Here is a 23,549-nt window from a genome sequence, read left to right on the forward strand (position 1 = left end):
CATTTGACACAATAATGCTGCAATATACTACTCATCTACTCAATAGTATAAAAACTAAAACTTCGCTCTTACATGTATTTGTTACAATGATAAATAAATACATAAATAAATAAATCAAACAGAAAATATAGGCACAATTCTTTTGATACTTTATATTTTAAGGATAAAAGCTACTTCTGAACATTTACATTTTGAATTGGGTTTTTTTTTTTTTTTTTACTGATATGGAGTATTTTCAGACAATGTTTTTAACTACTTTGATTATTTATTTTATTTTTAAATCTCTTTTATGTCACCACTTTTATTTTGAAAAGCACAAACTTACCGGAAAAGATGAAGCTCGTGCTGTTAGCTTTATGCTAACCCTATAAACGCAGCAGTGACAGCTCTTCATTTCTGGACTCCTCACCTGATACATGCGAACTAACTTCAACCTTTACTTTGTGACAACTGTCGCAGAAGTGTCGCCTGGATGTTTGCAGTAAAGTAAACTTCAATTCATTAATTTAACGACACGTTAGATAACGCCACGTCTAAACTAAGCTAGCTAATTGTTGCTGTTTTGCATAATATTAGAGAGCGTAGCGTGTTTTTCGCTTGTTTCGCAGTTTATTTGACATTTTAGGCACATTTACGTTGCTTATTTTATTAATTGCTTTATGTGTTTCTTTCTTTTGGTTTGTTTCATACTCGTTTCATAAAAATATACGTCGAAAACAAATTTGACAACTAATGCTCTTTCAGTGCATCCAGGTGTGATTGTAAAGTTGAATATTTTATTCAGAAGTTGTCAACTGCGAGCTGTACTACTAGTTGTTTTTATTTTTTTGCTTCCGCGTTTATTTCCGAGTAAATCGCTTATTATGGGTGTGTGAGCTGGTGGGCGTGTCGTTTTAGTTATTGTAACCGATATAGAAATCACGACATGAAAAGCACATTAAAACTATTACCCTGCTTTTCACACTCAGAGAGAAAAACATAAAAAACAAAGTAAGCAGTTGGAAATATTGGATATATAATATATAAGAAATAGTTTGGTATGCAGTGGTGAAAGAAGGCTTATTCAGATCATAGACTGTGTATGACTCAGAGCCTGCAATGAAAATGGTATAAAGGTATTACCAGCTTAACTCTCTGAAACCTTAAAAATCTGGCTTCATTTCTGTCCAAAAAATGAAAATAAGGCAACTACACATGACCCACAAACTAGTGAGAAAAGATGAGAAAATTACCTGAAATTTGCAACAGTAAAAAAAGAAGGAAAAATATTTCTATATAATTAAAATTAATTATTTATGTATCCTTTTTTCTGCTTTCTTAATGTTCACGATTACTTCATCTAATTGAAGGAGGGTGGGACTCCTCGGGGCAGAGACTGAGGGTTTGTGGGGAAAGTGAGTGGGATGCATGGGGATGTTTGGGTTTGTGATGTAAAACTACAGGAAACATTTATTATTTCTTTGAAATATTTATGATGATATTTGCATAAAACCAATAAAGATATTTGGGGAAATAATAATCATAATAAAAATAGATATCTCTGTCTGTACACTAATTTTAAACATCTAATTATAAATATAGATTTGATATTTTCCTATTTTCCTTAGTTATTTGATGATCAATTGATTTTCACCCTTTGTCTCTTTTAAGGAAATTTTAAGATGATTTCTTTGTCTTTTATTGTTTTGGGGTTTTTTTTTTGCAGTTTGCTAAACATTTATTCACAATCTGTTCATGTTTCACAGGTTTAAATACTCATGACAGCAAACTGAGGCTGATCCAGGTTTCAAAGGGTTAAGTAACCTATCAAAAGTTAAAGTGGTGCAGTAAAATGTTCCCCATTAGTCTCTGATGTTTTTGGATTCATATTACAGCTGCATTAGTGTTTATGTTGCATTTTACTGCTACAGATGTTTAACCCTTTGAAGCCTGGAAAGACATCAGTTTTCATGTGCTGCGTTCAGATGCCTTTCATAAGTATTTAAACCTTTGAACCATAAAAAAGTAGCATAAAATGGGAATACTAAAGAAAAGTATAAGTACGTTGACTTTGTACATGAAGTACAGTAATTGTGAAAATGCGCTTAGTTACATTCCACCTCTGTGGGTGTGTCCTCTCTTTACAGGCATGGCTGTGTTTAAGAACTGCTCTGTGCTGTTGGAGCTGAAAACTTTGCCCTTTAAGGAAAAGAGGAAGCTGAAATCAGCGATAACAGACAATGGAGGCAACATTGCCTTTGTGGTCAATAAAGAGGTCAGATGATGTGATCATTCCCAGGTCTTTGAGTAAAAACTAGATATCGTCCTCAGACGGGGTTAATGCTCATGGTGCCTGCATTATTATACTGAACATAATCCCAGATTTACAAAGTTCGTACAATTACAAAATCACACCTTGCTCTCTGCCTACATTTCCCACAGTGCTCTCTGATAGTGGCCAGCGATGTGTCCAACCTGAGCTCCAACAGGCTGCGCAGCATCCAAAAATACCAAACACCTGTGGTTGGGGTGGATTATGTGTTCAGCTGTATCGAGAGGGGAGTTCTTCTGCCTGTAGATGGATATAAGTTGGATACTTCGTCTCCCTCTGATCTTTCACCTCCTCTTCCTCCCTCCTCACCGTGGCAAAGTCCACTCACATATCAAGGTATTATCCTCGTAGGCAGTAGTTGCCTTCAAAAAACACATAGATATTGATAAATACTTAGTTGATATAATATGCAACAAATACAGAATGTACATTTAAAACTGCATTTTGTTCTTATGTTGACTTTTTTATTTTATGTGGGTGTAACTCTTTCAGGCCGCTTTTGTCAGAGGTTTACATGAAGCAGGCTGCCCGCAGGGTCTACAAAAAAGTCTTAAAATCTTTTAAATTCAACATTAACTTCTTACTTTTGGGGATTGCAATTACACTTCAAAAATGTTCATTTGTGAAGATTATGTTGCGTAACAAAACATGCGAGTATCATAAACTTTTATTTGCAAAAGAGCTTTTTTTTGGGAAGTAATCAAAAAGCTCAAAAGAAAAATCCTATTCGCTTTTTGTCAAGGGAACCAGGATGATCCTGACTTCTGGGTCGGCCTTCAAAAGAAAAAAAAATTACTATTCCTGAAACACTTTATACAAAAGCCAATTCCTGTCAACCCCAGAAAACACATTTTGACAGGAAGACAGACACAAAACAAGCAAATAAATCCAAAACCTCCAGCAGAGAGTGGACTTGTCTTTTTGTCTTTTAGGATTTCTAAATTAGGGAGAAAGTATAGATCTGCTTTCATCCCCTTTTGAAAAGAACATGTTAAAAATATGAGTAATATCTAAGCTCATACTTTGAAATTAGCATGGGGAGGATCTTTGAATAGAAATGCAGATATCATGCATTCTCACTTTGAAATGAGATATACTGCAGTTTTTTTTATCCACATTGGACAAAAATGAATATTAACTGCTGCAATAAATGGAAGGATCACCCCTTTGTAAATGCACATTATTTATTTATGCATCAAACTTTTAAATTAGATTTTTTTTGTATTAAAATGTGCAGAGGCTGCAGTGTGGTTTTGCACACTGTACAGTCATTAATTTGGGAATGTTAAATGATAACTCGGCATAACTCAATCAGAGTGAAGACTCCACCCTGATCCTTCACTGTGACTCGTGACTTTGTTCTACTTTGGTTTCCAAACTGATGAATGGACAGTCTAATATGAAAACACAGTGCAGACTCAGTCAGCAGGTTTAACGACATAGCGGCCTTTAAGGTTGGATCAAGGGTGTGTTTGTTCATCAGGTGTGTCCATTACTGTTCTTTGTTACCCACACAGAATTCCTCTAGAGCTAATTCAAACCTGCAGCAGTGTTGTGTAATGAGCGCTTTCTGAAGTGTATTTGTAAGAATCCACGTCTTCCCTCTGCTTACATAGCTGATGTGTACTCAGGTTTAAATGCATACCAGTTCTAATACATTGTATTGCAGAACTTGTAACATGAGGAGTGTCCGTGTGTGTTTTTGTGTTTTTGTCTTGTGCATTTTAGTGACAGAAGTGCCAACGAGCAAAGCGGCTGTTGAAAAGCCATCAAAAGCCCCAGCCAAGCCCACGAAGTCTGTCAGTGTGATTCAGAAAGCAGAGAGTCCAAAGACGAGCGGAAACATCCTGGACAAGATCAGGTGTGAACATCGTCCGCCTGGACATGCACAGTAGTGTGTGATATTAACACTGGGGAATAAGAGATGACAGAGACATACAGAGAGATAGATAGCTTTCACATGCTCTCAGGCAGGACATGCTTTGTCACCTGACGATGCCACCAACCGAGAGTTATTTTCAGGAAATTTGGTAATTTTTTCTTCTTTTAAATCTCTGTTGTCCATTGGATGATGCAGTTGCACCTCTGATAGAATAACCACTACTCAGATACCCGTGTTAGGAAGAGCTGGATAAAACACAGGATTGTATAAGTCAACGTTTCTTGCATTTCATTTCAAATAACATGTTTAAACTCTTTGCATTTTTTGTTGTCAATTGTTATTTCACAGAGTTTACACAGAGACTGATTCTGATATTCCAACCTATCCGGATAATTTTCAAGTGGCCAAGTATACAATCTTTGAAAAGGTAAAGCTTCAGTGTATTTTTAGCTGTTCTGTGGCTGCAGTGCTGCTAGAATCACTGTTACTAATATTAAATCTTTCTCTGAAGGTAAACAGCAACACTTGGTGCGTGCTGGAGCTGCAGTGTCACAGAGGAGAGGAAGGATGGCAGTACCGTGTGGTCAATTACTGGAAGGACGATATTTTATCCAAGGTATGAGTTCTTTTGTGTGCCACTGCTTGTAGTCAGCTCACATATGACTTAATATACTTGTTAGAAATTTGGCAATATAATAACTTTTGACAGCTTGATATTGAAAACAAAGAAAATATCAGCTTTGGATGGAAGTCAGACTTAAGAAGAATACATTTCATGTGAGGAGACTTTCTGTGTTTGTACCAACAGAAGGCGGCGAGGAGGAGTATGCTGTTGTTTCTTTTTACCTCAGAGGAAGCTGTGGAGGCGTACCAGATCATCAGAGAGAGTTTGCAGGCTTCTGGTCTGCAGCTGAGGGACAACACCCCTCCACAGACCTTTCAGCTGGGCTCCGACCCCCTCCAGCAGGTCTGACACACTCACTGTACATTACCTAAACATTTTCTAAGCTGCAGGCAGTTATGAAGAAGGCACTACCATACAGTTACTAAAAATGCAGTTTATTGGTGATTTTATCATCGCATGACATGTTCGAGTAGCTCTATTTTCTTAGATAGAAACCCGCACGTGGTTACAGTAAGAAGTCTAGCCAACTTGAAGCCTTTTAGGGTTTTCTTTTCTTAATTTTTTAATTCATGCTGAAAAAAAATGTAAAATATCAATTCACTAAATGTCCCATTAAATAATGTATATTGTATATAGTAAATTCAGGTTTAATAATTATACAAGTAATCTGTAACCTATAACATTTCCAAAGTAACCTTCCCAACACTGCTTGTGACTTGTGCTTATAACCTAATAGTCATCACATAGCAGAGTGGGAACTTTAGAAGCCAATTATCATAACCATTATTATGATATATGGGAATGTTTGTGTTTCTTTCACCTTAGAATTAAAATGAGAGGGAGGTGGCCTTTGCAATAAAATGCATCAAAAATTCTATTCTTTGTATAAGGTTTAAAGTGTGTTATGCTCTCATTTAATGTTTGAGGTAGTCTTTGTGTTATTTTCATGCCTGAAACGTTAGAAGTCACTGCTGTTGGACATTTGAGTTGCTGAATCTCATGAGCTGATCGGTTAATTTGTCCGTTTCTTGTCTGTCTTGCAGCTGCTGCTGGAGGAGAAGCTGAACACAGGAAGCTTATCACAAGAAGTGGGCGAATTTGTGGAGATGCTGTGGACCGAGGCTTTGGGCTGCCTCGGCAACATCCTCACAGTCCCGATCAATAAGCTCAGCCTCAATGATGTAAGGTTTTCTCCATGGCTCGTTCTGCAAAAGCTCAGTCTGCCCATCAGCCTGCTGCTTGTTTCCCCTTCCAGGAAAGACAGTCTAATCACTAATCTCATTAAAATTATGCCTCTGCTCCTTGTATGTGTGTGTAGGTGAGCAGGGCGGAGGGCTTGTTGCTTCAGGCTCAGAGGAAGCTGAAGGAGTCGGATACTACTGAGGCGGCTTCTCTTTTAGATGAGGTTTACACCCTGCTGCCACATGTAATGCCTTATGACTTTCCTCTCACTGCCAAGCTCATCTCTCAGAAACTGGACCTCTGTCAGGTAACAGAACATGCACGCTTTAACAAACATGTGAATAAAGCACATATGCTAAGACAGATACACATGTACCGCCCTAAAGAACCAAACATTTATTAAATGAAAAGTATTTGATTTGTACACATGCTGCATATGTCCTTAATCCATGCTACATACTGACTCTAAACAGGTTTCAGGTCTGGAGAAGAGACAAAATAAGGCATTAGGGATAATTAAAACCTTAGTTTTAAGCACATAATATGACCTGATGTCCAAAGATGTTCTTAACCATCAGATCTGGATTGATAAAGGCATTTTTTATACTGATTAGGACTGGTAATATTTAGCTTACAGAGCATCAGATTTGTTTTATGTCAGTTGTCACACAGATGTTTTTACTTTGATGCATAGCAATGCGGAGCACAGCCTTCGTCACCTCTGCTCAGCTAAGCTGTCTGTCTCTCCTCTCTGCTGAAATTAAAGGGATAGTTTGGGATTTTTGAAGTGGGGTTGTATGAGATGTATGAGTGTATTACATACATAAGCTGGTAGTCAGCACGTTTGCAGAAACAGACGGGGCGTGCACCCCACAGCTCAGCATTACCATGCTGTATAGAACAGTTGCCATCAAAACATGTTTTAGCCTCTTTAAAAATTGCCTACCTAAAAAATACATTGTCGGTCTAAGAGGACACTGTATTCAGTGTTTTGAATTTCAAGTTTAGTTTCAGTCAGATTGTGTAACAGCCGGCGGCAGATGAGAAACGTGGTGCCAAAGGAAAAAGCTGCATGACGACGAGATAAATTGGAGAAAATACTCTAAAAATAGAATCCACTAAGACTGATATTCATTTTTTTTTTGGTTGGCCTACTTTAGAGTGGTTAAAATACGTTTCTACAAACTGGGTCCACGCCAGCCGCCAGCTTCTTTGTCTGATACATTGACCATACATAAGTATCTCATAAAGCCCACTTAGAGTACTCATTTCATTTGAGCTCATTTCAGTTCAGACGTAAGGTTCCTCTCACAGGAGAGCAGAGGAGACCGGTGTGCAGCTCTCTACAGCCACACTGACCACTGTGAAGAAAAAACAAAAGCTCTGCAAGCAAAAAGCCAACATGGCTTGTTTATTTCTAAAGGGCAATCTGCTCCAAAAAATGTGCAGACAACAAAAATAACAACTAAACAAGTGCAGATAATTCAGGTTACTGAGACGCTGTCAGAGCAACAAACACTGGACTCTTAAAGAGACAGAGACATTCCCTGGAGGCAGGGACGAGGCCGACAAGATTAAAGGGAGGGTTTGCCATTTTATATTTTGTTAAATAAATAGATAAATAAGTAATAATAATAATAATAATAATAATAATAATACTAATAGGCTAATAAATTAATACCATCAAGGAATAGCTTGGGTGCAGGTAATTTTAGATAACTTTAAAGAAACTTTGTGTGCACTCTGCAGCTGTATTATCTAGGAAATCCGGATCTGGACTTGGTGTCAGCAGATACTCAATATTAATTGATATGGATCGGGGGCAAAAAAAAACGTGATCGGGACATCCCGAATTCTAGTGTGTGTAGCGCAAAACCACATTTTTACTGTTTAACCACAAAATATCAATAGACTTCAGTAAATGCAAACCATGTGTTGTTTGAGCACTCTGAAACTCATCGCATTAGCTTAGCATCTATAGTGCCAAGTCACCCCTGTGCTAACATGAACAAAATTATTTCTTTTTGTCAAGTTAATCAGAGATGTTCTGAACGTGAGTGAGATGACTCTGAGGAGCCCAGTACCTTCGAGTGTGGGGAAGTACCGCGCTCTGAGGTGCAGCATCGAGACCATTCCTCCCGGCGCCTCCGAGTATCAGATTGTGCACTCTCTGCTGCGGGGCAGGTAGCGTACCACCTCAGAAATGCTTTTTTGTCACACATGCTGGAGGAAAGCAGATCCAAACACCTGTATCTGTGTCCCTGTTGTTGCAAATCTTTTAGAAAATTCGAGGGTCATCACACAATTTTATGTTGAGTCTCATTCTACTAGTTCTCCCAAAACGTGGCCATTCATTTCATTTATTTACTATCTGTGTTAAATGAGAGAGATAAGAGGTATAGAATGCAGTTTAATCTTTATCAGACTTACCTTTTTTTCCAGACATAAAAAATACACATAATATATTGTTTGCCAAAGGCTGTATAAAGTAACAGGGCCATACAGTACCGTTCACATCAACTGCAATATAGAAAAGTATATAAATGAATAAACAGTTATGGAGGTAAATGACTTTCAAATGTCCATCTTTCCATCTGTGCTTTGCAGGGCGATGAAGATTAGACAAGTTCTGCGTGTCAGCAGAGGGGTGGAGCTTCAGAAATTCAAGCGTGAGATCGGAAACGTCAAGCCCCTCCTCCATGCCTCCAGCCCCAGCAACTTTGTGGGAATCCTGTCTCGGTGAGATCACACACAAACACAAATACACTCAACGCAACAATTTTTTAAAAGAAAATGTCATCATTTATAAGATATATTCCCGTTTTAACTAATTAAGCATGCAGAGATTCTGCTTATGTGTCAAAGTGAAATTGTTATTGTTGAATAACTTGTGTTTTTGCACAGAAGATAAATAACCCCGACATAAGTTTATTTGTGCTGTATCTCGATGGCTTTCACAAGCATTTAAATCTTTGAAACGTGAGCAAGTTGGTTGGTTTCTCTCAAAAACACGGAAATAAAGGCAGTTATCAACTTGGAATGAAATGTCCCGAAAAAGTGCAAAAAAAGTTAATTTTTAAAATAAAAGAGAAATCATTAGAAAATAAGAAAATTCCAAGAACAAATATCAAGAAAACTGTATTTATGATAATAATAATTGCATATTTAAAATTAGATTACAGAAAGGAAAGTTTCAAAGGGTTAAACTTGCTGTATATGATGACAGTTTCAGTTTTGATTAAACATTTGCTAAAAGCATTTAACCAAAGTTTTTTTTGTTGGAGTTTGTTATATTCTAAATTCTACATATTGACAAAAAGATTTTTATTTTTATTGTAAATGCATATCTGTTCCAAATATCAGTTATCGGTCTCATTAACTACTAATAATCAGTATTAGTATCAGCCCTGAAAAACCGATATTGGTCAACCCTAATTATTTACTAATACTCACTACTCGATATGGGGGTGTTTATTTGTGAGTGAGCGCCTCGTCTCTTATTTTTCCCAATTAGGAAATGCGTCTTTGTTTTGTAACTCAATGTTTTTACTCTCTCTTTAGTGGTCTGCTGCTGCCCCGTGTTGGAGTGGAGCATCATGGGATAGAGAGAACAGACATCGGTAATCTGGGGAGTGGAATCTACTTTAGTGATGCTGCAAGGTTAGTGAAAAACCTGATGTTGATTAGGTTTATTCCATAAATATTGTCAATCACTTTTAGCTTTTAGCACTGTCTTCTATCATTTGTTGCCTTAAAACGTAAAAACAAAGTTGACCCAAAACAATTTCAATGGCATGACTGTCAAAATGTATTTTAAGAAAAATGTATTGCTCTAGTGAGGCTGCGGTTCTCATTTACATATTTTCATCTTTTGGGAACCTAGATGGCAACAACACAGTTATCTCTGTTGCGCACATCTTATGTTCTTCGTGCTCTCCATCCACAGAACCAGTTTCAAATATTCCAATCCCAGTGAGACCGACGGCTATCGGCTGCTGCTGGTTTGTGATGTGGCATTGGGATCGTGCAAGGACGTCCGCAAGAAAGACCCCACTCTGACGCAGGCTCCTGAGGGATACCACAGCGTGCACGGGGTGCGCGCCAGTCGTAGTGCTGTCTCTGATTTTGAGGTAAGCATGTTTTGCAGCATCTAATCTGATTTTCATTCCTAAATATCAGACACAGATCAGCTGTTTACCATGACCATTAAAACTGATTAAATAAGAACACCAATCCCAGTTCAAAGCAGAGTTTTTAAGCTGAATTCCTCTTTGTTATCGTAGCTTAATTAACTGAAAACAATCTTGTGTGTAAATTGTGAAATAAAGCTTTAACACGTATCTATGTCTGTCGCTGCGTGCACTCTAACATACTGTTTATCGTTATACTTGTGTTCCAGGACGACGAGTATGTGGTGTACAGTCCCGATCAGGTTAAACTGAAGTACGTGGTTCAGTTCACCATGGAAGGAGATGAACTGAAGGAGTTCAGTCCTGCCGTCGACATCTCACCTGAGCCGTGTCAGCCGATCTCACCATGGACAAAATCACAAGATATATTTCAGGCAGTGGGAAAAAATGGTAAAGTTCTTCTGATGATTTAAGTAACATTTTAACAAACCATATCGTTTAAAGTGATTGTCATGTTTCCTTTTCAGTTGAGGGACTGAAACATGATTAAAAAACTTCCACTCAGATGAATTATGGAGTGTTTTGACATTAAGAGGAGCAAAGTTGAACTGATGTCATTCAGGACCAGGTTTAAAAAAAAAAATGCAAAACTATATAATAATAGCACTTTTTATGCAGTACAACCCAAAGTCTCATTTATCCATTTGTATGCTCAGTACTTCAAAAACATATCTCAGTATTTAAAGCTCTTTTGTCTATGAGTTGCACACCCTGAGTGTATCTGAGAATGCTTGTGTGTTTGAGCTCGACTTGAGTGATATTCAAGTGCTACTTGGCCGTGCAGTCTGTTTGTACTGAAGTGTTTTAAATCATAAGGTTTCATCGAAGGAGGAACGTATTTGTGAAGTATTGAGCATATGACTGGATGAACAACTCTGATAAAACTGCATGAGTTGTTTGGGAGTTTGTAGATGGATGTGTTTATTTAGTTTTGATGTTGTTAAAGGCAGACTCCGTTTACTTCAATTCATGATGAATATTCTGAAAAGTATTCAGAAGGTCATTATGCAGGTGTAGTATTTCTTTAAGACTATAACTTTGCGATTAATTGCAAACAAAACGTGTCTGCACTGATTTTGTGTACAGATAACAGAGCAGTCCCAGATTTCCATTTTGGAGTCAACTTTCATCAACAAAGGTTATGTTTTGTGTATCAAATCCCATCATAGCAAGTCAGTTAAATCCAACTCATTTCGATGCAACAGTAACTGAACTGATAGCATTCCCCAAAAAACTCTGCATTTATGAAACTGCTGTACGTTTTGCAAACTTGAAGTCCTATAATAGAGACTTGTGATCTGTTTGAATTATGGTGTGTTTTATTAGTGAATATTACTTCAGTATTACGGACACAGGTTTCATTTTCACATTCGTGTCATGAAACAGCGTACTTGGCTCTACATATTTTTAAAAGAACTTGAAATACTTTGATCACAGGGCATCACCTGAATATTTCTTTTAAGTCATGTCCTGTGTTCTGTGTTTGGTTGTGATTGCAATGAAAGCAAAGAATAATTTTGTGTGTGTGTAGATGGGGAGATGATGTTGGAGAGTGGCGGGGTTGACAACTTTGAAAACCCGCTGACAAATATGACGGCTGGACTGCTGGACAGCTCTGGTCAGCGGATCTCTCTGCAGGCCGTCGACGTGAGATGCAAACTGATGGATCTGCTCTCCCAGGTGAAAATAAAATGGCTCGCTCAGTTTTTTCTGTTTTGTTTGTGTGTTTAAGATGGATTACAGCTCAATGATCTAATGGTTGATTTGATTCAGTCTGCTTAAATGCAGCAGACTAAGTTAATTTGCTCATATCTCAAATTAAGCTCCGACAGTATGTCCCTTAGACCTGTCCTCTTCTGTCCTGTTTTTAGGTCATAATTTTCCAGGAATACATCAATCTGAGCTCTGTGCCGATTGAGGCGAAGTATGTCTTTCCACTGGATGAGTCTGCAGCAGTGTGTGGATTTGAAGCTTTCATTAATGGGAAACATGTGGTGGGACAGGTAACCTAACTGAACTATTATTATCACAGAGTTCTGCTTTTTGGGTTTATTTTTTTACCTTCACTTATTGTATTTCTTACGTTATATCGGATTCCAGTGCTGAGAGTTGATTTTGGCCACAGCCAAAAAACTGTCTCTGCCATTCCTTATCCATATGTACACAAGCATTAGGAGTAGGGGCATGTGTAGATTTTCTTACTATCTACGGAAAGATCAAAACTACTAACATAACATCTTTCTGTAAACAGTTCACAGACTAATTTGCTCTGCTCACATTTTATGAATGACATCCATGGTATATAGCATACTTACTGGAAAAAAAAAGAAAAATATGAAATAATAATACATCAGACTTATACAGCACTTTTCACCGTCTTCAAAGACACTTTACATTGAGTGGGACATGTAAATAATGACATATATTTAATCATATAAATATCATCGCTCAGCAAGTGGTAAAATGTTGCACAGGAATCTAATACAGTATAAACATAGAAGATATGCATATGGATACATGCATGTTTATTTATACATACACGGTAAATATAGATAATGTGTATATAATATAGACATGCAATATAATATGAATTTTGTTAAATACATATTTTACAACATATATACGTATGCCATGCGAAAAAACAATTTAACCTTGGGGTTTTTTTTCTGTTTGGATCTCAGGTGAAGGAGAAAGAAACGGCTCACAAGGAGTACAAGCAGGCTATTGAGAAAGGCCATGGAGCCTACCTCATGGACCAGGACGCCCCGGTATGTCCATCCTCCTCTCTGATTGTCTTGTATAAGACGGATCAATAAGTATAGAACAGTTCTTATCTGTGTATTTTTACTTGGTGCATGTAATTTTCTTTTTTTGTAATTTCATGCACTTTCCATTTAATTTTCTCAGAAACTGTTAAGTTTTTGAAACCATTAGTGACATACACGATGGACATTGTCTATGGGGAAAAATAACAGGAAAGTTATGTCCAGGCATGTTCAAAATAGCTCTTCTCCCCTTGAAACTCGATTTTTACACACGCTGTGATGTCATCTTTTTGTGCTCCCTGCAGAACGTGTTCACCATCAGTGTCGGAAATCTGCCGCCTGGTGCGACTGCCCTCATCAAAATCACCTTTGTGTCCGAGCTGATCGTCAGGGCCGGGAGTATTCTCTTCTCCCTGCCTGGGAGTGTGGCTCCGTGGCAGAGGAGTGCAGCTCTCAACCAGACAACCCAAGTAAGAAGAAACTGGATGGGAAGCTTTACAAAAACAGAACAGGGCTAAAAGGGCCTGTCAGAGAGCAAAGGGCACCTGTTGTGCAACATATACATGCATTTTTGGTTCAATTACTATATTTATAAGCACACTAATATTTCACTGTTATTCAGAATATGACAATATTCCAAATTTTATATGGATCATGTGTTGTTTTGGTATTCAGAATTACGTCTTATTCTGAATGAATAACTTTAAGACGTGGGATATGCCGGTATTATTCTGGTTTTATGAGCATTATTTGGCCATGTACACACGTTTGGAATATGAATTTTAGCTTGGATTTTTAAGGCAGTTTGTGTCACACAGCCTCTTGCCTGTTTACTCTCGGCTCTGTGTGTTATTATGGATGCGTTTAACGCAAACCAAATAGCCTTAAATTGTAAGGCTTGATTTGAAATGTGTGCCTAAAAAAGTCTTGCTTTTCTGGTCAGAACAGGAAGCACACTTAATTTTGAACATTATGAGCTAACATTGCAACAATGACCTTTTGAAGGAATTTCAAACATAATAACATAATAACAAGGTCGTCACCAAAAATGTCATATTTTGTTGCAGAGAAGCAAAATGGAACAAGTGTCTCCTGCTGTTCTACTTTACTATATTTTGACATGATACATGTGAGGGCACATTAATGGGAGCCTTTTTCAGAATAGAGGCAAAAACGTCATATTTTGTGCAGGTGAACGTAGTCACTTTCATTTTTATTCATTTCTTCTTTTTATTTTTCTTCAGGCGGATGTTTAACATGTGTTTAGTTAGACAGCAATTCAGTGTATAACATATCAAATGAAGTGGTGTTTGCCTGCAGTGTTTGATCTTCAATTTTAATTTTTGGTTTGCTGATGAAGAAAATATGGTGATGATTGTTTTTCAAAGCATAAATTAGAACTTTATTCTATTGCAATATTACAAAAAGAGTAGCACGACTCTTCCGCTCTTGCCTCGTATCTGTCATACAGTGACAAAAAAGAGGCTTGTGGGCCTTCAAGTTTATTCAGATATTCTTTACATTTATGTTATTGTTTAACAAGTTTACTTTATCCAACAACAGTTCATCAAGATTTTCTGCAACATTTGCCTTTATCAAGCTGTCTTCCTTTTGCATGAATCATTGATCACAGGATGGTAGTTGTTTTTGTTTATTTATTTTGCTGCAGTTGGCTTGTGTCTCTGTCTTGATGTGACAGGTTCAGCATTGAAAGTAAAACGACTTTAATGTTCCTCTGTGTTTTTGTGTGTTTTCCATCGCTTTACAGGTCACTGTGAAGAAGCAGTGTCTGACTGATGAGTCAAGGTGAGCTATATTATGTGTTTTCACTACTTTAATGCTATTTATGGTTAATGAAATGTTTTATTCATGAGATCCATATTCCCTGAATTCTGACTCCACGTCTAATCCACGAGTGCACTGTGGATGTGTTGACCTGCTGATCCGCAAATCATTTAACAACAGCACCTTCGTTATCCATTTTTTTGTTCATACAGTAAAACATTCGAATATAAATTGTGTTGTCCTTCTAAAGTCTGGAGAAGTGTCCGTCCATATGATTTTATTTTTTGCGAATAGAAATGTGTGTAACTAGAGTTCATCATGTTTGTTTCCCTCAGAGAGTTCACTCTGGACGTGTCTGTTGAGATGCCCTATGAGATCACCAACCTGCAGTGCATCACTCACAAAGTCAGGTTTAAGGTAATTTTGGTGTTTTCACATCTTCTAAATCATATATTTCGAATATGCTTATATTGTTCCGTGGTTGTAAGTTATATCTCATTGTTGCGCAGTAGTTACGTCTCAATTTTACAAATGTATAATGAAATTTCTTGACATTTTGGCATAAACATCCACTTAGACGCAATGATAAGCTAAAGAAATTTTTGTGGTCATAAATAAAAGGTCAAGGTCACTGTGACCTTGTTTCTGTCATTCTCATAAACGCAATTATCTCACAAACAGCTTGAGAGAATTTTTTAAAGTTCAGCACAAATGTCCATTCGATGAACTCATCACATTTCCATAGAAAACAGACTGTAAGGCGGTGGTGAGCATGCTGCCAGGACAGCTGTTGGGTGAAGAAGGCTTCCAGCTGTCTATCACTCTGTCTGATGTCCACCTGCCCAGGATGTGGGTGGAGAAACACCCTGATAAGGACAGTCAGGTCTGTCTGCATGTCTGCATGTCTTTCTTTCTCTCACTCTGTTTTACTTTTGTTTTTAATCATCTCACATTCTCTCCTTTAGGCCAGCATGTTGGTTTTCTATCCAGACTTTGAAGTTAAAACAAGTTACAAAACCGATGAAGTTATCCTGTTGCTGGACATGTCTGAGTCCATGAAGGGAGAGTCTTTCTCCATGGCAAAGAAAATCGCCATACAGTTTGTCAAAGCCCTCGACTTCGAGCTCCGAGTTAATGTCATTTGCTTTGGCACAGGTCAGTTTGATCTTTTTACATTTTTGTGTATATAGTGATTGATCTAAAAATCTAGGGGAAACTCATTTAAACATTACCTAGATCTCATTCTTTCAGTCAGTACCCAAAGCTCAAGGCCATAGGTGAGGGTTGGAACAAAAATGGACCCGTAAATCAAAAGCTCTGTCTTTGGGCATGGCTCCCTTGTCACCACGACGGTCTGGCGTAGTGCCCGCGTCACTGCTGTCACATCGCCAAACCACCTGTCCATCTCACACTCCATTTTACCTGCACACATGAACATGACCCAGAGATACTTGATCTCCTTTGCTCTTTCCCAAACCAGAAGGGGCAATTCACCGTATTAGCCTATGGAATCTTTTTCTCATAGATCATCATCTCAACTTCTCTGAATATTTTGCAAAATACTACAGTGGTCAAAAGTTTTTCTCCTGACTTTTACCATGCTTTTGTCTTTCAGATTTCAATGAAGCTTTCCTGACAGCGCAACCACTCTGTGAAGTTCATCAGAACACCAAGAAATTCATCTTGGTGAGTTTTGACTTGCATATTCCTTCATGTCGTAGGTTAACCTGGAAGCAGTTGTTAGTGGTATGCTTATAGAAATGAAATAAGAGCAGAAGGGACATTCCTGTTCAAATCAGTATAACAGCATGATCAGAGCAGCAGCCATTTTTATGCGCACTGTCACCATTGCGGTTGTTGTAGCAGTAAGCTGACTGAGGTGAGGTTTTGCAGTTAGGATGAAATGAACAGTGATGCCTGCTATACTGGTCAACGAATTTGCAGATGCATTGCCTTTAATATTTAAAAATAATAAAATATTTAAAAATATAAATACAGTCAAGCCCAAAAGATTAGGTTAACACCTCTAGGAATTTTTCGAAAATTTTAGAAAAAAAAACAATGACAACCATTTTCTCTTAAACTCGTAAAATGAATACAGCAAACAGCTCAATGTCCTCGCCATTGATTCTGTTTCTACGGTTATGCTCCTCTGCCTCCTATCAGTTCTGCCCTCCATCAGGGGGCAGCACTGAGCTGTGGCGGCCCCTGCGAGCTCTCAGCCTGCTGCCTCCCTCCCGCGGCGTCCGGAACCTGCTGCTGCTGTCGGACGGCCACATCCAGAACCCAGAGCTCACCCTGCAGCTGGTCAGAGACAACGCTCAGCACAGCCGATTCTTCACCTGCGGCCTCAGGTCTGACCTTGTCATAGGACAGAGGGGATTTGAAAATATTGGCTTTTTATTTATACAGACAGGTTAAGTTTTAAGTTTCTTTGTCATTCCAGCTCTACAGCCAATCGTCACATGCTCAGAGCCCTCGCCCAGGCTGGGGGCGGAGCCTATGAATTCTTCGACACTAAAACCAAACACAACTGGGCAGAGAAGGTGAGACTGATTACTGGGGGTTGACAGATTATTGGGGTCGATATTTGTCTTTTTGACGATTATCTGTATCAGTATTTTGTTTTAAAGATCACCGATAGAATTAATTGATTAAAAAGTGCAAAGAAAGTGCTAACACATTTCTAATGTTGTTAAATGTGACAGACTTTCACATAGAACTAAAAAAAAAACTGTTGAATCATCCGTTTTCCTTTCGTCTTGCCTGTTTTGGCTGCAGGTGGCATGTCAGGTGCAGCGCATGGGGTCTCCTTGCTGCAGTTCAGTGTCAGTGAAGTGGCAGCAGTTCAACCCAACAGCGCCCCCTCCTGTGCAAGCCCCGAAGCAGCTCCATGCTCTGTTTAATGACTGTCACACCCTGGTTTATGGCTTTGTGCCTCACTGCACTCAGGTACACACATTATTGCAAACTGAATCACAGATGAGCTAAAACTTTTTCTTGTGTTGCTTGCAGATATTTTGCATATATTTGCAATTGTGTTTAAGTATTAATCTGAGTCACAATGAAGCTGAGTTCCAGTCCTTGTCGACTAGCAACTCATCCTACTCTCAAATTTTTCTATGTGCAAGCGCTGTCCTGCGTGTTCTTTAATGAAGCAATAGGAGAAGATATCCAGTTTAAGTATTTTGGGCTCTCGGTCAACTCTTCCTTTCCCTGACCTGCAACAAAAGCGTGTCAGATCATGAAGTCTGACTACCTGTCTTTCCGTGACCTAGTACTTTTAAGCGTTACACGAGTCATTGTGCACGCAGGGCGCTGTCCTTCCTCATTGGTTGTCTCACTTTTCCTCTTCTCCACTCTTGCATCTGCCCCATGCTTATCTGGCTCCACACCGAATTCCTAATAAGACTGCAAAGCATTTCACACTTCAACTGTTTACGTCTAATAGTTCTGCTGCACAACTTCACACCTGAACTCCCCTTTCCTCTGGTCTTTTTCACTTCTGCAAAGTAAACACATTCTTTGTTATACTATTGCAACACCATATTTCTTTTAAAGCACAGCCACAACTTCACATCTTCTTTAAGATTAAAGAAAATAGAAGAAAATATTTAGCATTTTTTTCTTGATAAATAAATAAAACGATTGTTACTTTACACAGGCCACCCTCCTTGGAAACCTGAGTGGTCAGGAGCTCAAAACCATGGTGTCAACCACCGAGCTTCAGAAGACCAAGGGCACAGTAAGAGCACACTCACACTCAATGGTCCCCACTGTAGGTCCCCCATGTTAAAATGCAAAACCTTACAGCAGTAATAATCATGTTTACAGCCTAGAACAAAAACCATTACTAAGCTAATTTAAACATTAAAGACAATTGTATGGCAGGTGATTTTTTATATAACTAAATTTGCAAGGAATTAGTACGACAATAAAATAAAATGACCAGAAAATAAATCAAAAAACGAGAAAAATACAAGATAAACAAAAAAAAACCAAGGCAATTAGCTTAAGAAGATGCTAATAGATAGATACGTTTTCCTTTCTTTTTTGTAACAATAATATATGTATATATATATGTATATATATATATATATATATATATATATATATATATATATATATATATATATATATATATATATATATATATATATATATATATATATATATAATCAAGAGAAATATAAATATAGTTTCATGTATATAATTTTGCTTTTTCATTTCCTAATCACCTTTAATTGGTTGTTTTTGAAGTAAGAGTCAAACCAATTTTTTCAGGTTTCAGAGGTTATAATGATTGTTAAAACCTTTTATATCCAGCACACAAAAACTTACGTCAACCTGAAAATGAGAATCATTGTGCTTTTGTCACCTCAAATCCTCGCCCATGGAGGTCATCATGTTGCACCAACATGTTTCTACTGATCAGTAGATTCAGTTGCCCTAAACGGATGAACCAAACACTGACTCTAGTTGGAGCCATTTGTGTTTTCACGTAGGCCACCAAAGTCAGCAGCCCCTCCACGACAAGCAGCGTTGAAAAAACTGGGTTTTTTTTCACTGTGAAACTGCTTCCTTGAGTGTTTTCGCTGGTTTAATCCATTTATTTTTGGAGAGGAAGACGTCTGCGGATAATTTGGCTCCCAATAAAAAATCTCGTGATTATTGAAGGAATTCAAACCAGGAGAAGCTTCACCTGGTTGCAATCTGCTATCCTTTCCACTTGACACCACTAAATCCCCTAAATCTTAAACACTGTTTACTCAAAAATTTAAAAATAAAAAGGCCTTGAAAAACACTTTTACACAACCAGTTTACCCAGCAGATGCTGGTGCAGGTTGTTGGAGATGAGGATGATGACGTGGTGATTATGATGTGTTTGTGTGCAGTTTCTTCACAAGCTCACAGCGAGGGCTCTCATCAGAGATTACGAAGACGGAAGCCTGGATACCAATGAAGCTGAACACGAGGTGCGTGTGTACGTGCGTGCGTGCGTGTGTACGTGCGTGTGTGCGTGCGTGCGTGCATGTGTGTTTGTGCATGCCTGCATGCGTGCATCATTGTGTGAGAGTTATCAGGTGTCATTCATAATCTGTGATAGATTTACACATAACACACCTTGATCGTAAAGACCTGCAGCAGATTCATGAACGCCGTGGGGCTCTCAGATTTGATCGTAGTCAAGTTTTAATGTTCTTGAATGCCAATAATTCATAATTTGACAGGGCACTCAAAGCAGTCAGCAGTTAGCATACATCCTCGGCCTTGAATAGCCAGCGTTTACCAAACAATATATACCTGTCATGTGCGAGATGATTGACTAATAGAAAGTAGAGAAGAAAAGTGGTGCAAGGAAATGCTCCACCCCTTCGCTTTTGATTCATTAAAAATTCTTTTTTTTCATAGGCTAATATATAAAATGTAATATAGCCCTATTTTTATTATGTTAAACATTCGTGTTTCAAAGGTATCTGCGAATTGCAAACATAACAGAGCACAATACGAATTAAAATTATAATTTTTGATAATGACAGGCAATATTTATGCGCATGTCTTGTTTACAGAAGCACTACGATCAGTCAGAGAGAGGTGTAGATTTTGTTAGCTACGAATAGAAAGGAGCTACTAACATATTGATGAATGCAGAAATACGTGTAAATTTTCTTCTGTAAACAGTTCACACGCAGTTTTGTTTTGTTCATGTTTCGTCAATGATACCCATTAAGGGAGACCTAAAGCAACCCACTTAAGTTTTGATGGCCTGTCTGAACATGTTGACATGGATTTTTTTTGCTTTTCCAGGGGAAGAAAGCGGAGCTGAAGCGTTTCATCATCGAGTTAAGCAAAGAGTACTCCGTTCTGTCTCAGTTCACCAGCTTCGTGGCCATCGAGGAAAGGGTTTGTTCCAAATAATCCCATTATTTGTAGTCATTTCCCAGAGTCATTCACCCATAGTTTTAAGGTTTTTTAGCTCCAAACCAATCTCACCTGCCTCATTTTAGGATTCTAAACAAACAGAAGAAGGCTTCACGGACATCCCCAAACTGCTTGCAGAGGAAGATGTGGACTTCCTGCCCTACATCAGCTGGATTTCTCCTGAGGACCATATACCAAAAGAAGTTCTTCTTAATTTGGTAAAGTCACACTGTGTATAGTGTCGTCATGTCGGAGGGAGAGAGCAATTTTATCTGTTTTGATTTAGGTGTGCACAATAAATTAAATACACTCAATGTATTGTGGCTTGTTCCATGCGCAAGTTGTAAAATGACTTGATCGCGAACAGCAAGTATGGATTGTCCAGTGTTTTTTGTTTTTTTCAGCGTTTCATTTTTCCCTCTCTCTCCTACAGCTTTCTTGCTTTCACAGGCACACACACAAAAAACAGGGCTTTTGCAGAGCTCCAGATTGTGACTATTTATTCACATTTTGCTACCATGGAGCCCCACTATGACTTGCAAATACTATTGATATATGAACTGGAGAGCAGATAGTTTGTTTCCAGCTCTCAGAGAATCAATCATCACGTTTAATGGCACTGCAATAACAGTCTAACCTGATAAGTGGTAGCGGCAGTAGTCTGTTGGTTTGTTTCCCGCTGGCAATGGATGGTTACACTTTGACTTTTTGCTAAAGCTTACATTCAACTGTTGCTTCCAGTCCACCAGAAAAACATCAACATCTCCGGCATGAGACAAACCAGATCATTTAAAATAAAAGCACCATAGGTTCTGCTTTGATTTATTTAATAATACTTTATTTAACTTAACTACAACAGTACTTTATTCAACTTCATACTTTACTTTATTTAGCATTATAACAGTATTTTATTAAACTTTATTATAACAGTAGTTTATGTAACTTCATTTTATGGCGGAAGCTACTTTATTCGTAGTTGTAGTTCATTTAATAATTCTGTATTTCAGTAGTTAGGAGGAGATTTAAAATATAGATATATATCATGTATCGTGATATAACCTAAACATATTGTGATGTTATTTTAAAGCCATATCACCCAGCCTTATTGTGATCTACTTATTGTCACCTTTATATTCTGCATTTGTTTTTCTGTTATAAGATGTGGACGAATGTGAAAAAGAGCATATAGAATTTGTTTGTATTTCTAGTATGAAGATTACTTCACATTGTGTAATGATGGGGGAGCGAAGGAGCAAGTTTACATGTTGTGAATTACTAATTGTCACTTTTATGAGCTGCATGTGTCTCTCTGTTATAGACTGAGCATGACTGTTGTCTTCAACCTCTTGGTTTGTCTGAGGTAATGTCACACTGGGTGTTATGTAATCATCTGGGAAGGAATGAGCAAGCTGACTGTGATTTGCTAATTGTCATTTTAATGAGCTGTATGTGTCTCTCTGTTATAGGATAGCTCAGATGAAGCAGATGAAGATGTAGGTTATGATCTTGGTTTTTCTCAGGTAATGTCACACTGGGTATGATTATGTAATCATGGGGGAAGTAAAGAGCACATTTATTTGTTGTGATTTACTAATTGTCACTTTTATAAGCTTCATTAGTCTCTCTGTTGTAGGAGGAGGGAGTTATTCAGGCTTCATTCAAAGAAGGGGACCAATCTTATACTTCATGCTCATCCTCAGATGCCATGGAGGTATGTTTAGATTATCGTCCTAGTATGATGGTAATGTCACACTGTGTACATAGAAATACGGGAAAATACCGTAAGAAAACAAGATGTCATTACTGTGGTGGCATCTCCCTCCCCCTGGCACGTGTCTTAATGCAAGCTGTACAGAGAAGTGTACAATTTTCTACTTTTACCTTTATGTGAACATGAAACACACATGCCTTTACTTGATGGAGCGCCCCCAGTCTGAGACCATACAGTCTACATAGATTCCCTTGGTGTGCAGCGGACCAAGATGTTAGCGAGAAGTGGATCAAGAATATTAACAGAAAGGACTTTGTTCCCAATAACAACAGCTCGATAGGTTTTTGTTAACAGTCAATCTCTATTCATCTCACAGTGACTAGCATGCAACTTCCTAGCCTAACCTGGTGAAACCATAGACTGTATATCAAGACGGACGACATGACAGCTCCCCCAAAGTGAAACTTTTCAATATTGTTGATATGTCATAAAGCCCGCCCTTCCATGTTAGTGAATGGGACATAGGCCAAACTAAAAACTCGAAGTACACTCCAAATGAGTTTTTCCCAAAGATGGTTTCTGTCACTGAAGGTAGTTCTCATCACCCTGGTGTCTGTTCAAGTGTTTGTTTTAATGAGTTATTCAATTATACAAAAAGGGGATGATTGACAGCTGTGAAAGCCAATCCATGCAATCGCATTCAATGGAGTTGCTCGTGATTGATCGGATGGGTGTTTAGGCGTGGACTCCCCCACAGCAGATATTTCTGTTGCACAGACTCCAGCTCTCACTGACATCATCTTCGCAAGATGAAATATTTTAACCACTGTTAAGCGTAGCGGGGGTAAATGGGGCGTGTTGTCCACCTTATATACTGTGTGTGCGACAAGTTATGTCAGATAAGTTAACACAACGTACCGGGGTCTAAGACTTTCGTGTAGAGGCTGCGGTAGTCGCAATGGAAAATTTAACTCAGTCAACCAACTGTGGCACTATTATGAAATATAACGTTGGTTGCCTTGACTAGGGCAAACAAATGACCACAAAATAAACATTATTCGGCCAGCATCACAAACAATAATGTAATGTGCTAATGTTGGATCCATGGATGTAGGGATGTATGGAATAACATTAAGATTCTCATCCATTTCAAGTACTGTCATCAGTATTTGGGGG

The 23,549-nt window shown here is 38.2% G+C and overlaps 1 protein-coding gene across 4 annotated transcripts in view; it reads left to right on the forward strand.

Moving 5' to 3' along the window:
* The first annotated feature begins 338 nt into the window (after positions 1-338).
* Positions 339-23,549, forward strand: part of parp4 (poly (ADP-ribose) polymerase family, member 4) — a 34,762-nt gene continuing 11,551 nt past the window's right edge. For 2 of the 4 annotated variants that reach the window (XM_088083545.1, XM_088083548.1), the window contains exons 1-33: positions 339-486; positions 2,127-2,254; positions 2,422-2,647; positions 4,040-4,172; positions 4,542-4,620; positions 4,705-4,809; positions 5,002-5,160; positions 5,862-5,999; positions 6,137-6,307; positions 8,033-8,184; positions 8,608-8,739; positions 9,562-9,660; positions 9,947-10,130; positions 10,400-10,580; positions 11,722-11,870; positions 12,062-12,193; positions 12,872-12,958; positions 13,261-13,425; positions 14,724-14,761; positions 15,076-15,157; positions 15,486-15,623; positions 15,706-15,895; positions 16,356-16,426; positions 16,907-17,094; positions 17,187-17,286; positions 17,522-17,692; positions 18,405-18,485; positions 19,636-19,716; positions 20,549-20,644; positions 20,749-20,880; positions 21,981-22,022; positions 22,129-22,182; positions 22,296-22,373. In XM_088083545.1, the coding sequence (XP_087939671.1) occupies positions 2,129-2,254; positions 2,422-2,647; positions 4,040-4,172; positions 4,542-4,620; positions 4,705-4,809; positions 5,002-5,160; positions 5,862-5,999; positions 6,137-6,307; positions 8,033-8,184; positions 8,608-8,739; positions 9,562-9,660; positions 9,947-10,130; positions 10,400-10,580; positions 11,722-11,870; positions 12,062-12,193; positions 12,872-12,958; positions 13,261-13,425; positions 14,724-14,761; positions 15,076-15,157; positions 15,486-15,623; positions 15,706-15,895; positions 16,356-16,426; positions 16,907-17,094; positions 17,187-17,286; positions 17,522-17,692; positions 18,405-18,485; positions 19,636-19,716; positions 20,549-20,644; positions 20,749-20,880; positions 21,981-22,022; positions 22,129-22,182; positions 22,296-22,373 (3,960 nt within the window). In that variant the 5' untranslated portion in view covers positions 339-486; positions 2,127-2,128. The remainder of the gene's footprint in view (positions 487-2,126; positions 2,255-2,421; positions 2,648-4,039; positions 4,173-4,541; positions 4,621-4,704; positions 4,810-5,001; positions 5,161-5,861; positions 6,000-6,136; positions 6,308-8,032; positions 8,185-8,607; positions 8,740-9,561; positions 9,661-9,946; positions 10,131-10,399; positions 10,581-11,721; positions 11,871-12,061; positions 12,194-12,871; positions 12,959-13,260; positions 13,426-14,723; positions 14,762-15,075; positions 15,158-15,485; positions 15,624-15,705; positions 15,896-16,355; positions 16,427-16,906; positions 17,095-17,186; positions 17,287-17,521; positions 17,693-18,404; positions 18,486-19,635; positions 19,717-20,548; positions 20,645-20,748; positions 20,881-21,980; positions 22,023-22,128; positions 22,183-22,295; positions 22,374-23,549) is intronic. The other 2 variants (XM_088083546.1, XM_088083547.1) reach the window with 2 other exon arrangements.

The sequence above is a fragment of the Plectropomus leopardus genome, chromosome 10 (genome assembly GCF_026936395.1).
Source record: "Plectropomus leopardus strain MGB_pleo_1.0 chromosome 10, ASM2693639v1, whole genome shotgun sequence".
NCBI classification, from domain to species: Eukaryota; Metazoa; Chordata; class Actinopteri; order Perciformes; family Serranidae; genus Plectropomus; species Plectropomus leopardus.